Source organism: Toxotes jaculatrix, chromosome 8 (assembly GCF_017976425.1).
Source record: "Toxotes jaculatrix isolate fToxJac2 chromosome 8, fToxJac2.pri, whole genome shotgun sequence".
Lineage (NCBI taxonomy): Eukaryota > Metazoa > Chordata > Actinopteri > Toxotidae > Toxotes > Toxotes jaculatrix.
This window is the reverse complement of record NC_054401.1, coordinates 3,583,112-3,596,328: the sequence shown is the minus strand read 5'-3', so window position 1 is coordinate 3,596,328 and position 13,217 is coordinate 3,583,112. Positions and strand designations below refer to the sequence as shown.

General features: G+C 40.9%; 1 protein-coding gene across 1 annotated transcript in view; it reads right to left on the bottom strand.

The window, feature by feature from the left end:
* Positions 1 to 261: 261 nt before the first annotated feature.
* The window catches only part of LOC121185947 (thrombospondin type-1 domain-containing protein 7A), a 119,754-nt gene continuing 106,798 nt past the window's right edge, over positions 262 to 13,217 (bottom strand). Inside the window, exons 24-29 of the mRNA XM_041044487.1 lie at positions 12,408 to 12,581; positions 9,523 to 9,621; positions 8,639 to 8,721; positions 7,084 to 7,297; positions 4,972 to 5,059; positions 262 to 2,231 (exon numbers count right to left, since the gene is read on the bottom strand). Coding sequence (XP_040900421.1) covers positions 2,141 to 2,231; positions 4,972 to 5,059; positions 7,084 to 7,297; positions 8,639 to 8,721; positions 9,523 to 9,621; positions 12,408 to 12,581 — 749 coding nt within the window. The 3' untranslated portion in view covers positions 262 to 2,140. The remainder of the gene's footprint in view (positions 2,232 to 4,971; positions 5,060 to 7,083; positions 7,298 to 8,638; positions 8,722 to 9,522; positions 9,622 to 12,407; positions 12,582 to 13,217) is intronic.

Sequence of the window (13,217 nt, the reverse complement as noted above, 5' to 3'; positions counted from 1 at the left end):
AAAAGTCATAATTTAGAACAGCCTCAAAATATGCAAAAAAAAAAAACAGCAAGGCTTCAAAATCCGCCAAAAAAATCATACTTTAGTATGGTCTCAAAATGTCATAAAAAAAAAAGGTCATAGTATTGTAAGGCTTCAAAATCCGCCAAAAAAGTCATACTTTAGTATGACCTCAAAATGTCATAAAAAAAACATCATAATATACAGTAGATACAGACAAACATGATTTAGGCTCAATAACTTTACCATTGTGTGTTTACAACCGTGTCCTCATTTATTTTCAGTAATTCTTCCCATACATATAAACAACCTGTACAAAACAGCTGAGCCTGCGTCTTTTTCTACTTCTTTTTTCTTTCCTTTTTTTTCACAACATACAACTTGCATCATGATAACAACAATCAGCAATATCATACACCCACTTTGCAATAGTCAAACTAAACATTTTCTGTGCAATACAAAATAAATGTACACATACTTTGATTTTTTTTTCCAAAAAAATAAAAAAATCGCTTATTTACAAATCCCACAACAAAAAAAGTAAACATTCTCCACACCAGTTTTGCTTTTACGTTGAACTCAGCAGAAGCATGTTCTCTTGTTATTAATAAGTTGTATACTTTTTGTTTGCACAGATATTTTTTAAATGATATTTCACCTTGTGTATTATGGCTGAAAAAGGACCTATGATACGGTTACTATATGAAAAAGTTAAAAACTCATAATACTTTCCCCAAAAGAAAAGTAAATGTAGTCTGTCTTACTGTTTATATGTACTGCAGTGTATAATGTAAGTATTAAAAACTGTATTACAGGACTGTTAGTATTTAGTTCTTGTCAGTAAGGCAGAAATGACATCAGTGTGATGTGAATGGTTTGAATTTATTGATCTTTCTTTTTCTTTACTCACTGCAACATTTCATCTTTTCCACAATGTTAACCTGCAGGTACAAAAGTAAAGAATTTGAATTTAATCTGGATTTTTATGGTTACAAAGAGCTTTAAAGCAGGCGATTCGTCGATAGAAGTCACCTGCTGATGTCATAGTTAAATCTTTAATTGCATCTGGGCAGAAATACAGTGATAACACCAGACGAAATCTACAAACCACAAAAGGTACTTTACTACAACCAAAAAATCAGTTGTGAGAAATAAAATCTATACATATATTTACTTGAGATTCACACCTGTTTCGCAGAATGTGACACATCTAAGCATCTTTTCCTGTTGGCTTTCCATTGAATGTTCTCGTGTTGACCTTAGCTGATCCTCCGCTGTATGGTTGTGTCTGTGGAAGAGGCAGTGTTTTATGGCAATAGAAGGTAGAAGTCACATGTGCATATCATGCTGCACTAATATAGTGCAATGTAGTGCCTGAAACAAAGCAGGGGTGGAGGCAGGCAGGCAGTAGTTTCCATGAACAACTGATTGCAGGCTACTCCTCCATCAGCATCGCACAGATCAGTTTATCCCACAAACACAGGCCTGTATGCCTCTGAATCAAGCAAAAGAAAGAAAGAAGAGAAGAAATGCCTCCCTTTTGTTCAAGACTGTAAAAGAGATTTGAGTCAAAACCCAGTTGAGGATTGAGAAAAAGGAATCCAAACCTTTTTATGGAGATTTTCTTCTCCCTCCTCCTCTTCCCTGCGGTGACTTTTGGCAACGTACGAACCGTCAGAGCATCCTAAGCCTCCAGCTACTCAGCATTTTTAGGGACAAGCAGAAAAGCGCGGGGGAAGAGTTGGAGCTTCTGCTGCCATGTTCAGAGAGAGCAGGAAGCGAGCTGCGTCTGTCTTCTGCACCCAGCCTTTCCTGCTTCTGAAACAAGTCTTTTTATTACAGAGATGTGGACGTGGAGGGGGCGAAGAAAAAAAAGGCATTTCGTTGAACACGGCAGAGGTCACGAAGGCTCTTGCAAAAGAAAAGATAAGAAAAAAAAAAAACAGAAAGGGGGGCTGAATGGAGCTCTCCTTGCAATGGTTAAACTCCACCAGTGTCTCTGTTAAGAGGATTTTCTGTAATTTCTCCGCTCTGTGACGTGTCCATTCACGCTGCAAACATCCGTGTCCCTCACTGTAATGGCATGATGAAGTGGGTTTCTATGACAGGTGAAGTGCTCGGTGAAGCGTCTCCTGGAGGACTACATGTCCGTGTCCCCGTCGTAGGCGAGAGTCAGAGGTTTTAGTCGGTTGTTTTGCTGCCTCTGTCTCTGAGGTCTCTTTGGCTTTTTGCTGTGAGAAAAGATTAAAACAGAGTCAGAGGAGGAACTTTATACATTCTCAAATAAACTACCCTGACCATAAACTACCACATTAATCGCACAATCACATATGTTTTGGGTGAATGTGGTTGTAATTATGAAAGACAAAATGTGGGTGGAAAGGTCCACATCACATGAGACAGTGACCTAATGAAAACTGGAGTAGATAGTAGAGCAGTAATTTTCTGTAGATAAATCACTGTCTCTCAGTTACATTTAATTGTTTCATGAGATGTTTCATATCATATCTCATGAAAAGACCAAAACTTAGTCTGTTAATGTTAGTCCATTAGTTCCCACTGAAGATGTAAATCTTTAAAAACTGGTCACAGATCAATACATTTCTACAGAATTCCCTAAAACATTATCAAACAGCAGTAAGTAGTGCTTTTGTGGGGACTATTTTCAGCTGTGGATAATACAAAATTTTTGCAAAACTTGTGATGGAAATGTAACCGGTGTCCCTCAGTGTAACATGCAGCAGAGGAATAAGCTTCATCAGGCTTTGGACACACAGACGTTTGTTAGAAGGATCAGGTCCTTGAGCGTTTTGGTCTTTTCAGAAATTTGTGGACCAGAACAGATTCTCACCAGACTCCTCAGTTAAGAAATAGTCAGTTGGCTGCTTTGAGAAATGATCAGAGCAGCCAACTAACCTTCAGACCTACAAACTACTGTAAACTAGTCAGGAAATCACAGGAAATTAAGAAATTAAGTTGAGAACTGGCTAGAGTCTAGACCACGATCACTGCACAGGGGGTAAAAAAAAAAGCATGAAAGCAGACTGATTTATATTAACCACCACTAGCTGACAGGTTTCACAGGAACACGGTTTGTTTTCATGAAGAAGGACACGTGCGTCTCGATCCGAAAGCATTAAAAGGTATTAGTCACTTAATTTGCATGCAAACTCTGTGCACATGCCAGACACTTGCTACTTTGCCTCCAGGGGAGAAAAGCACCTTTAGAGAAAGACGTCCTGATTTCTACCTTTGTACCTCTCTGAGCTGTCAGTGCTGCCTTAAATGCAGGATAGCTGATTCATGTCTCAAAGTAATGAGGTGTATAATATAAGAAATATTCAGAAATACAGTATTTTATATTCTCTAGAGAGGCTGTAAAAGAGAGTAAGGCTAATATTTAGCTGTGCTGTTTCTTGTATATTATCAAATCAGAGTTATATCAATGCTGTAACTATGTCTTCAGGTGCTTGTCCAAGCAGGACAGTCCATCTAATACTTCTAAACATGAAAAAACTTTTCACCAAACTTTCACCCAAAGCCAGAGAACAGGGACATGTGACGTAATAATCTCTGGAGAACTGAGAGCTTGTTTTGCCCAAAACCCACAAATATGAAGTTTAACATCATAAAAGTTAAAAAAAAAAAAAAGCTGCAAATGTTCACATTTGAGAAGCTAAAAGCAGCGAATTTTCAGTATCTTTGCTTAGAAAATGACTCAAACGATTAAAAAATAGTCACAGATTCATATTGATCGACTAACTGATCAATGTTTTAAAAGCTGAATATTCCTACAGAGATATAAGTCCAGTGAACTCCAGTTTTACACAGTATGTTTGCTCAAAGCTGAGTACAGAGAAATAACATTCATATATGTAATGTGTAAAAAGGATGAAGAGCTTTGAATATGAAAGGACATGATATGGAAGGTGGGGAATGTGTTGCCCTACTTCCTCTTTTGGCCACAGGAGGGCAGTGTGAGCTCATGCTAGTGAAGAACAATGAAGCTGACTTCAGTGTCTGTGGATTTAAATTTGATTTGTGGCACAGACACAAATAAAAAAAAGAAAAATCCCTGCAGTAAAATTCAGACGTCTCCTTCGTCTCATCACCTCTGCGAGTCTGTTGTCATAATGTTATAGGTCTGTGAAGACATCTGTGCTTTCTGCTACAGCTTTAACAAATCTATATTATACTCTATAAACACACTGACATACCCAAGAGTAACAACACAATGTAAGCACGGACTCTACACTCCACTACAGTGAGTTATTTTAAACATACATCAAACTGTCATGGCATGAACGCATTAATCAGGTATGGGTCACTTTTAAAGGGAAGGTATAAACAGGTGGGCAAAAAAAAAAGACATTTCATTTTATCTAAACAGGTGTAAAATCAACAGGTAAACACCATCTACGTGTCCACACGCTCTAAAAAAATCTACAAGGACTAAAGACAAAGTGGGTGGTTCGTCCTCACCTACACCAGCACCTTCACTCCGCCAGTCAGGCAGGACATGTGACACTTTTCAGAGAGGTCACAGGAAAAGGTCAAGGACTGCAGGTACTTATACTGGAGGGTGTGATGGGAACAGGAGGGGTGAGGGGTCGGGGTGGGGGTTGAACCCTCCAGCTGCTCATTAGCTGCTGCTGTTTTGAGCCAGCTCTTGGCAATTGGGACAGGTGTAAACCATCTCATGTGCATTTTGGCCCATCCAGACCGCCGTCCCATTGCTGTCAGACTCTTGGGCCTTAAGTGAGCGATGCACCTTGGCACAGTAGCTGCTGCTCTCACGTGGGGGCGGCATGAAGGAAAAAATAAAAAATAAAGAAATAAAAAAGACAAAACAAAAACTGTGACGTGAGGGAGGGATTGTTTGACTCAGAGCGAGTGAGGAAAATATACAGAGGGACGGATTTCATGAATGAGGATGGTGATAAATGGGGGAGATTAAACCGGTCAACTCACCAAGCTAGGTATATCATAGACACTATGAATATGAGGAGCACAAAGGCTCCGGCTGCTACACCATACACCCACATTTTCAGCTTCCCATCTGTGGAGGAGGAGGCGTGTCAGTTAGTCTGTCTGTTTACACTTCAACATGGCACCAGCTGCCATTAAAAAGCCTGAAACAATTCATTCTGTGAAAGCGTCAGAAAACGTCAACACATTGCTGCAATTTCTAGTTTTTTCAGCTTTTTTTCCCCTTCTTTTGTTAACACTTAACAAAAATACAGCCCATGATTTACAGCGTGACTTCACTGTTTGAATCAAGCACAGATTAAATCCTAATGGTACGGTTCCTAACGGTACTTGAATGGAGGTGCGGTGGAATAAAACAAGGCCGTGGTAACAAACCAGAATCTTAGAAAAAGGAGAAATACATTTTACTAGAATGTACCTACTAATTATTTTTAGTAAATACTGTACCATAAAAGCTGACCAGGACTCACCTCTAAAAAGAAATTAAACAAACTGTGGCATATGCAAAAGTCTGAGCACCCTACTAAGTCAGTAAGCCCTCTTTGCCATCTCCTAAGCATGAGGGTTTGTGTGCCCTAACAGTGCAACACAAAACAGTTGCTGATTCATTTTTTGTCAATTGATAGTAAAACATTATACCAAAATTATTTTGCTTCTGGTTTCCCAGAACCGTAGGTACACAGTATTTACAAAAATACTTGGTATAATTTATTCCTCTGTTCCTCTGAAATGCCCAGTTGTTGCTCCTTTGTTCCCCACAGTCTTGTTTTCTTCCACTGTAGCGACTTTTAAGTGCAGTCGGAACTGATCAGTGTTTTATCAGTACCTGATTTATATAATGAAATTACGCTGTAAACGGTGGGCTGCGCTACAAACTGTTGCCTTTGTTTTCTTTCTCCCTCAAAAGGCAAAAACATGTTTTGACTCTTACTGTGATTTAGTCAATAATAGCAGAAAGTATGCTGCAAAAAAAAAAAAGGAGCAAACATTTGGAAGATAAACGATACACGGGCTGGTGTATGTGGAAATGTTTGTGCCTGACAGACGTTAACTCAATCTGTTGTGCACTCTCGCATCCTAAATGTTTATTTTGCTGTCATGCACCATCAGTCACAACGCTCTGTGCAGACACAGTTCTCAAATGTTAATGTACCAGCAGTTCAGAGAAGGTGGCGACGTTCATACATGCATCTGAGTCTAAGTCTTGCTTATGTGAAAACCTGTCAGATACATTATCAGTCAGTTTTATTTCATGCACAGTTGAGTACAAATATGTTAAACCTAATGTTAATTAAACCCTGTCAACACTGAATCTGCCTGACACAAACTGAAAGTAAAGCACATTCTGCTGTTGACACGTGAAAACCTCTCGGCTTTATGCCTTAACTTCACTTCAAGGATTACATGCTGCTCTGCAGGTCGAGAAAAATTCTACAAACTCTGGGCTTTCTAAAACCTTTTCACTTTAGATAAACTTAAAAAGACACAGTGGGCACTCAAATAATGTGGAGGCTGTTTTTCCTTATCCACAAGTGCAAGTGGAAATATTTTAAATACTCTCTGGCCTAGTTCCTGGCTTAAAACTTTCACATGAACATTTCCTGTGGGAGCTTTGGAAATGATGTGCGATGTTTTAACGATCTCTGCACTCTTTATCTTGACAGAACGTCTGCTTGTCAACAAGTAATTTCCTTTTCATTATCAATAAAGAGCCTTTTTACATTCGTCACTGGCTGGTTGTGTTTTATTTCTGGTTTTAGTTGTAATACAAACCAACCACATCTGTATCCTTCCTCCACATTTCTGAATCAGCAGCATTTTCATGTGGTGGTTTCTGTAACTGTGACCTGACAACTGGAAAATGGGAGCTTCTGAAGAGCACATTAAGGCGGGGTTAGTTCCCCAAAACATGACAGTTAAGAGATTAAAGGTTTTCACTTGACAGCAACAAAAACGGTTCTTCAACAATTCTTTGTAACTGGATGAGTCTCTCGCAGTTTTTATATTTGTAATTTTAGTGAACACTGGGTAAAGATTTGGTAAAAAACAGTGCGGATTTGAACTACTCGTAAACAGTGTGTGATATGGTCTGACCTGGTCCGTAGGGCTGCAGGTACCAGGTCCGCCCGGTGCGTCCAGGCTGGATGGTGCTGGGTAGGGTGGGGTTAATGGCACGACTGGTCTTCACATCGCCCTTCTTGTCCCCTGCTGTGGGGATCTCCAGGACTGGGATGGGGGCGCATTGGTCCAGCTGCCCAGTGGATGACAGCACCTCTGTGAAGCCCTCCTCGCACATGCAAATCCCAGCCTGCAGGGGGCAGCACACAATCATGTTTGGTTTGAGCTACAGCACAGTGTGAGGAAGTGTTGAGCACTGTCAGAATGGAAGGGAGGGGGGCAGCTCTGGGCGTTAGTATAGCTTAGTGGTCGCCGACCTGTTACTGTTTAGTCACATGTTCAACCCCCTGACCGTCCTGAGCAGCCGTGTGCACTGTTGACACGTCTCTGTCTCGCTCATTCAATCTAGATAAAAGCATCAGCTTCCACAAAAACCAACACCATTTCAGAGCATGTTTGTGACCTGTTGGCCTCATTCCCATTTACTGTATTTCCTACTAATACCTGTTTCCAATTCATCTTGAAAACTAGACAATATTAACCTGAACTATATTCAGCTTTTTTTCTTTATTCTCGATTATCCATGATAGGTTGGCTGACCACGAATGCTCTTTTAAACAACAGCTTTCACACAGTTCCCTGAAATCTCAGCCGCACAACTCTCTGAGACTGATTTGCAAAAGAACAGCTCCGCTCGAGAAGCTGGGGGATTAAATGTCTTGCTCACGGACTTCCCAACCTACACTCAGCTGCCAGTTTATTGGGTACACCTGGCTAAAACCACTGCAGTCTAATACAATATTCAGTTTATACTGAAACTGTTTAGAGAGGTATTGATTGAAAGAAATTAAAAACTCCTGTCAGTAGAACACAATACAATTCAACTACACCACAAACTTCAGCCTTCAAAATGATCCTGCAGTTGAAAGGACGCGTCTCTAAAACAGTTTGAACAAAAAAAAAAAAAAAAAACAATAAACTGCCAAATGAGAGTAGATTTGTCTCTCCGGTCCACAGATTTAAGCGGCGACCCCAGAGGTCTGAAGGCCGTTTCTCCTCGGACCATTCTGACCTGCTTATTCTGTGGTTATAAAGTCTGTCGGCACCATCACCCAACACAGCTGATAACCAGCCTTTATTGCTAAATCCAAATTTGTTTCCAGCAAATACACAATCCCTTAAAATGGCTAAACTCTGAGATTCACCAGCTTCTGTATTCCTGAATTTGACGCAGTACAGTTGAGTGACACTATGGAGAAATAGGTTTTACATCTCCACGTTGCCGTCATTTCATTCCCTGCTGCATTCAAATCCAATTCTGGCAGCAGTGTGTCACAGTGAGGACATGGGCTGCCATTCATCCCGGGGACCTGTGCCCTCGGGTTTATGTCTTTTTATTGCTTTTTTATTCTGTTTACTGGGTTTTTATTGTGCATTTTTGTCACCAAATGAAATTTTTCTCTACAGTATTTTCTTTTTGTTCTTTTTATTGTCAGTTAAATTGGAGATACGAGAACAAAGAGACGCTTACCTCGCCGCAGAAAGACTTTGGCATGAGGCAGGGAGGGTCACAGGAGCTGTTGTCGAGTGGAGGGTTCATAGGAGGACAACCTCCTGAGGGTGAAAGGACAATAAATCCAATTAAGGTACAAGTTTTATAAATGAATACAATGAACACAATGAATATTAACTAATCATCTGTGTGTCCTGGTGGATCCACTGCTCTTACTTTTCATATTTAAAATAAAACAGGGTTTTATTACACAGCCCGTACGTTCATCCATCGGTATCTATAAGTCAATGTAGCTGATGTAGCCAGGTTTATTTCTGAGACTGTATCAGGCGAGTAACCATGTGTTTATGTTGTTTATGTAGTAATGAAGCTGAGGTTGTATGTGCTGCCGTCGCCCACCACCTTAGCTTCTTATAGAAATAAGTCTGTAGTTTTTCAGAACACTGTGTTATATTTCTAACATATTTTGTGTAAATTTTTACCACCCACATGAAACTGCCACTGACGGTTTAGACTTACTGTCAAGCTATAGAGCTGCTGCAACCTTTTGAATCATTCATCATTTCAGTCATTTTTTTAAAAAGAAAAAATACCAGCTAGCATTACTGCCTGTGGTTGTACATTGCAGTTTGCACCCGTGTCTGTTTTATTTTGGAAATAAAATGTCATCACTTCATCCTATTAGATGTTTGTGTGAAATTTTGTCATTCAGTGATTCACAAGAAAAAAGGTTAACATCACAGAAAGGTCTATTAAACCAGAATTTTGTGTGTTTTATCTGCAATTCTATGTTTTTAATCAGCTTGTGTCCCACCACATTTATTTTATGACCTCTTGTGGGGTCTCCGGCCTGAGCTTGGGAACCTCTGATGTTCATAATGCACAGAAAAAATGTTCCTTACCGGTGACGTTGAGTCCATCCGAGCGCTGGCACCAGATAAAAGGGCGAGTGGAGTTTGTACGAACGCTGCTGAACCATTTGTATTCGTAACATTCACCACCTGTAAGCAAAATAACAATAATCAACAACTATAGACTGTACAGTGGGAATCTGCATTAAAGACATGAATCATGTGAATGAAGGATTAATAAAGCAGCTGCTAAGTTATAAAAGGCCGCTGCCATATAATATAACTATCAGTGTGTCTTCACAGAAGGGTCCAGTTCAATGTTTTAATCTTCAGTAAGAGCTTTTGCTTAATGACTTTCTATCAATGCTATTATGACTTTATCAATATCTCCATCAGTGCAGTAAATGACCATATTTCCCTACGGAGTCCTGTGTAACCAATCATCAGTCCATCCCATTCTGCTGGTGTAAATGAACAATTTAACCTTGAACAAAGGAAAGATCTATTCTCCACAGGCCTGGGTACAGTATCACTGCTCCAGTCAGTGGCACAGCTCTATCTGCAGCTTTCACGGGACGATTTGTCTGCGGCTGAGACAAGTCCTCCCTTCACGTTCTTCACTTTTCCCATTTCTTCCTTTTTCTTGCTGTCGTACAGCCGAGGTCGTTTTTTAGACGCGTTAAATCATCATTGAATCACACACATCAGCCAAGACTTCCCACCATCGTTTACGAGCAGACTGGAGTTTTACTTCTATAGATACATTTTGTCAGATGAAGAGATAATGCCAGTGTTTGCGTTAACCCAAAAAAAACAAAGGTTTTTGAAACATAACTGAGAGTTTCTGGAAAAAGCTGATTGATTTTTACAGGCACACTGTAAAAGTTTTACAAGCATAGACATCATCAATTTCTTGCTCAAGGACACTTGGACTGGAGGAGTCAGGGATCAAATGACCCCTTCTACCATTTGAGCCACCAGGCTGACGAGTTAGCAAAACCAGCTGAGCTCCAAATATCACAAATCCAAGGTCATGAGGGAATGTAAAAACTCTCTGCCATTCATTTGTTAAGTAGCTAAAAGCTCAAACTTTTAGCCACGTGACGAAGTGTCGTGGCGATGGGGATGTTAACAACAGCAGCGATAAATTATCAGGACTGTTGCCATGGCAAAATGTACCTTGATGACACCGGGGTGAACACAGAACACAGATCTATTTTCTTATTTAATAAATCTCATAAAGTAAAGCACCATCAATCAATCAATCAATCAACCAATAAATAAATAAATAAATAAATAAATAGTCTGGGCTATGACAAAATAAAACATGCTCCCCTGGTCTCCTAAACAATTCAGACTGTTGCACCTTCAGAGTGACAGAGAAATTGCAAAGCTCTCTCTCCCCTCTCTGACACCACCCTCCTCCACCTCCCTGTCTCTTGTGTTGACAGTACTGTATTTTGGTGGTTAGTTTAAAAGGGACTCGTTTTGTACTAGAGGGAAATAATGATAAATGTCAAGAGATGTCAATCACACACCCATTTACATCTATTCATTTTTTGATTCTTTGGTCACCTGATGGACAAAAGTTTCTCCAGTCTGGCCTCTCCTTTTAGCTCTGCTTTGGTCTCAGCAGATATTGATTAGTGCAGCTTTAAACTGCTGCCAGTTTCAAATCTGAAAACTTCAAAAACAGCAAGAAGAGTGTTTTATCGAGGATTTACTTTTATGTCCCTGAAGCTGTTAGGCAGCCATCTACAGTTTTTACATGTGGTCCAGCAGTGAGCAGCTCCTTTGTTGCTTTTTTTTCGAGCTGCATTGATGTAAACTAGAGCAGCATGCAGATCAAAAATCTACTGACTTTAGTCTGTGCGCTGCTGTTTTTAATTTTTTTTCCATTGTGAATGTTCAGTAGACACAAAGCGTGGTAGGAATGAGTTTACACTAAAGTGTGCAACTGGGACACAGCTCTGGTTTTGTTTTTCTCAAGCGAGCCTCACATCAAACCGCTCCCTCCCTCCGTCACTGTCGTCCCTCTTCCCCCGACACCACCCCCGCCTCTCCTTCCTCCGCCTTCACTGGTCTTCGTTGCCCCCCACTCCCCACCCCCCACCCCCATGCCTGGAGTGATGCTGTGAAACCAGGTCAGGCTGGTGAAGACTGCTCAGGGGCTGTGTACAGTAGCCAGAGAGGGAGGAGAGGAAGAGTGGAAGGCGAGGGAGAAAGGAGGGGATGGAAGGAGGTGGCTGCTCTAACGACTGAGCCTTTGGCTGCTGTGTATGTGGAGCTTTGGTGGTGGTGATTCACAACCCAAGCTGCACCTAATGGGTGATAAATGTGCCTGGGGAGCCGCAGAGATCACAACAGTAAATGAGCGTCTGAGGTTCCTCCGTTTGGAGATCTGACTCCAGAAATCCCATCTGGGAGAGCAGCAATTGACCCAGTGTACAGAGGGAAAAACAAAGTGGGAGTAGCAGTGTAACACTTCAGTTTCTCTCAGTCATGTTGAAGACTGGGTACCAAGGTGGCTCGGCGGTTTGCACTGTCCCCTCGCAGCAAGAAAAATCTTCGTCTGATTCCTGTCGCCAAACCCTTCTCTACAATCTGAACACGTTTTCTCTCTGTGGGTTTCCTCTGCTGTTCCACTTTCCTCTGACAGTCCAAACATGCAAGTTCAGATGGATAGAAGACTAAATAGCCTGCAGGTATGACCCTGAATGAAAGTGCCTTTCTGTGTTAGCCCTCTGATGCAATGACAAGCAGTCCATCGTGTTTCCCTGCCTTCCACCCGACACAAGCTGAGACTGATTCCAGTTCTCCATCATCTCACAAAACAAAATTTAAATTAAGGTTGGACAGATTCATTTTTGCCAGATAATTTACATGCAGTAAAAGTTCACCTTTCAAAGAGAGAGAAGGCTGAAGCTGTCACTCACCTGTGCAGGGCTGGGACTCCCACGCCTGGTCCGGACACAGCTGCAGGTTTTCGGGCTCCTGGGCCAACACAGCTCGTGAGCGGACCTGAACCGAACCAAAGTCCACGCCGGCCCCTTTGACGCAGATGCTCACACACGAGCTCCAGTCTGACCACTCCATCAGGTAGCACTCACCTGCAGCGGAGAAGAGACAGAAAACATCAGTGGGACTGGAGATGTGAGGTGTTTGTGGCGGGAAAGGATTTTACTGAATATCTGTTTCAGCTGCAGACAAATGCAACTGTATCACAGTGACATTAGAGTGACAGTGACAGTGACAGCAGAGGTTCAATAATTAGTTGAATAATCAATTAGTCGATCAACAAGAAAAAAAAGGCACAAAACTATTTTGACAGTCGATAAATCTGATTTAATTTTTCAAGCAAAACTAGTTGCAAATGTCCAAACAGCTTCTCCAGAGTGAGGATTTACATCTTCTCACTGTTTTTAATCACAGTAATAGTAATCAAATAATTCATCAAACAAGAACTGGGCAGATTAATGGATAATGAAAACAACTGTTAGTTGCAGCTCTATTTAGCAGATTTTCCAATGTGGTGAAAGTTATTCTTTAGAAGTTAAAAGCTAGACATTCGGTAAGTAGTGCGACCAAACTTCTAGATTCAGCACGGTAAATAAAGAAGCTCGAAATGAAGCCACTGCTGACAAATTATATCACATTACTGCATCATCTTTTAACTGGTACCTGTTAAGTCTGGATTTTTCTTTTTAACATATGCCCAGTGCTCTGTAAAAAAAAATAAAAGCACT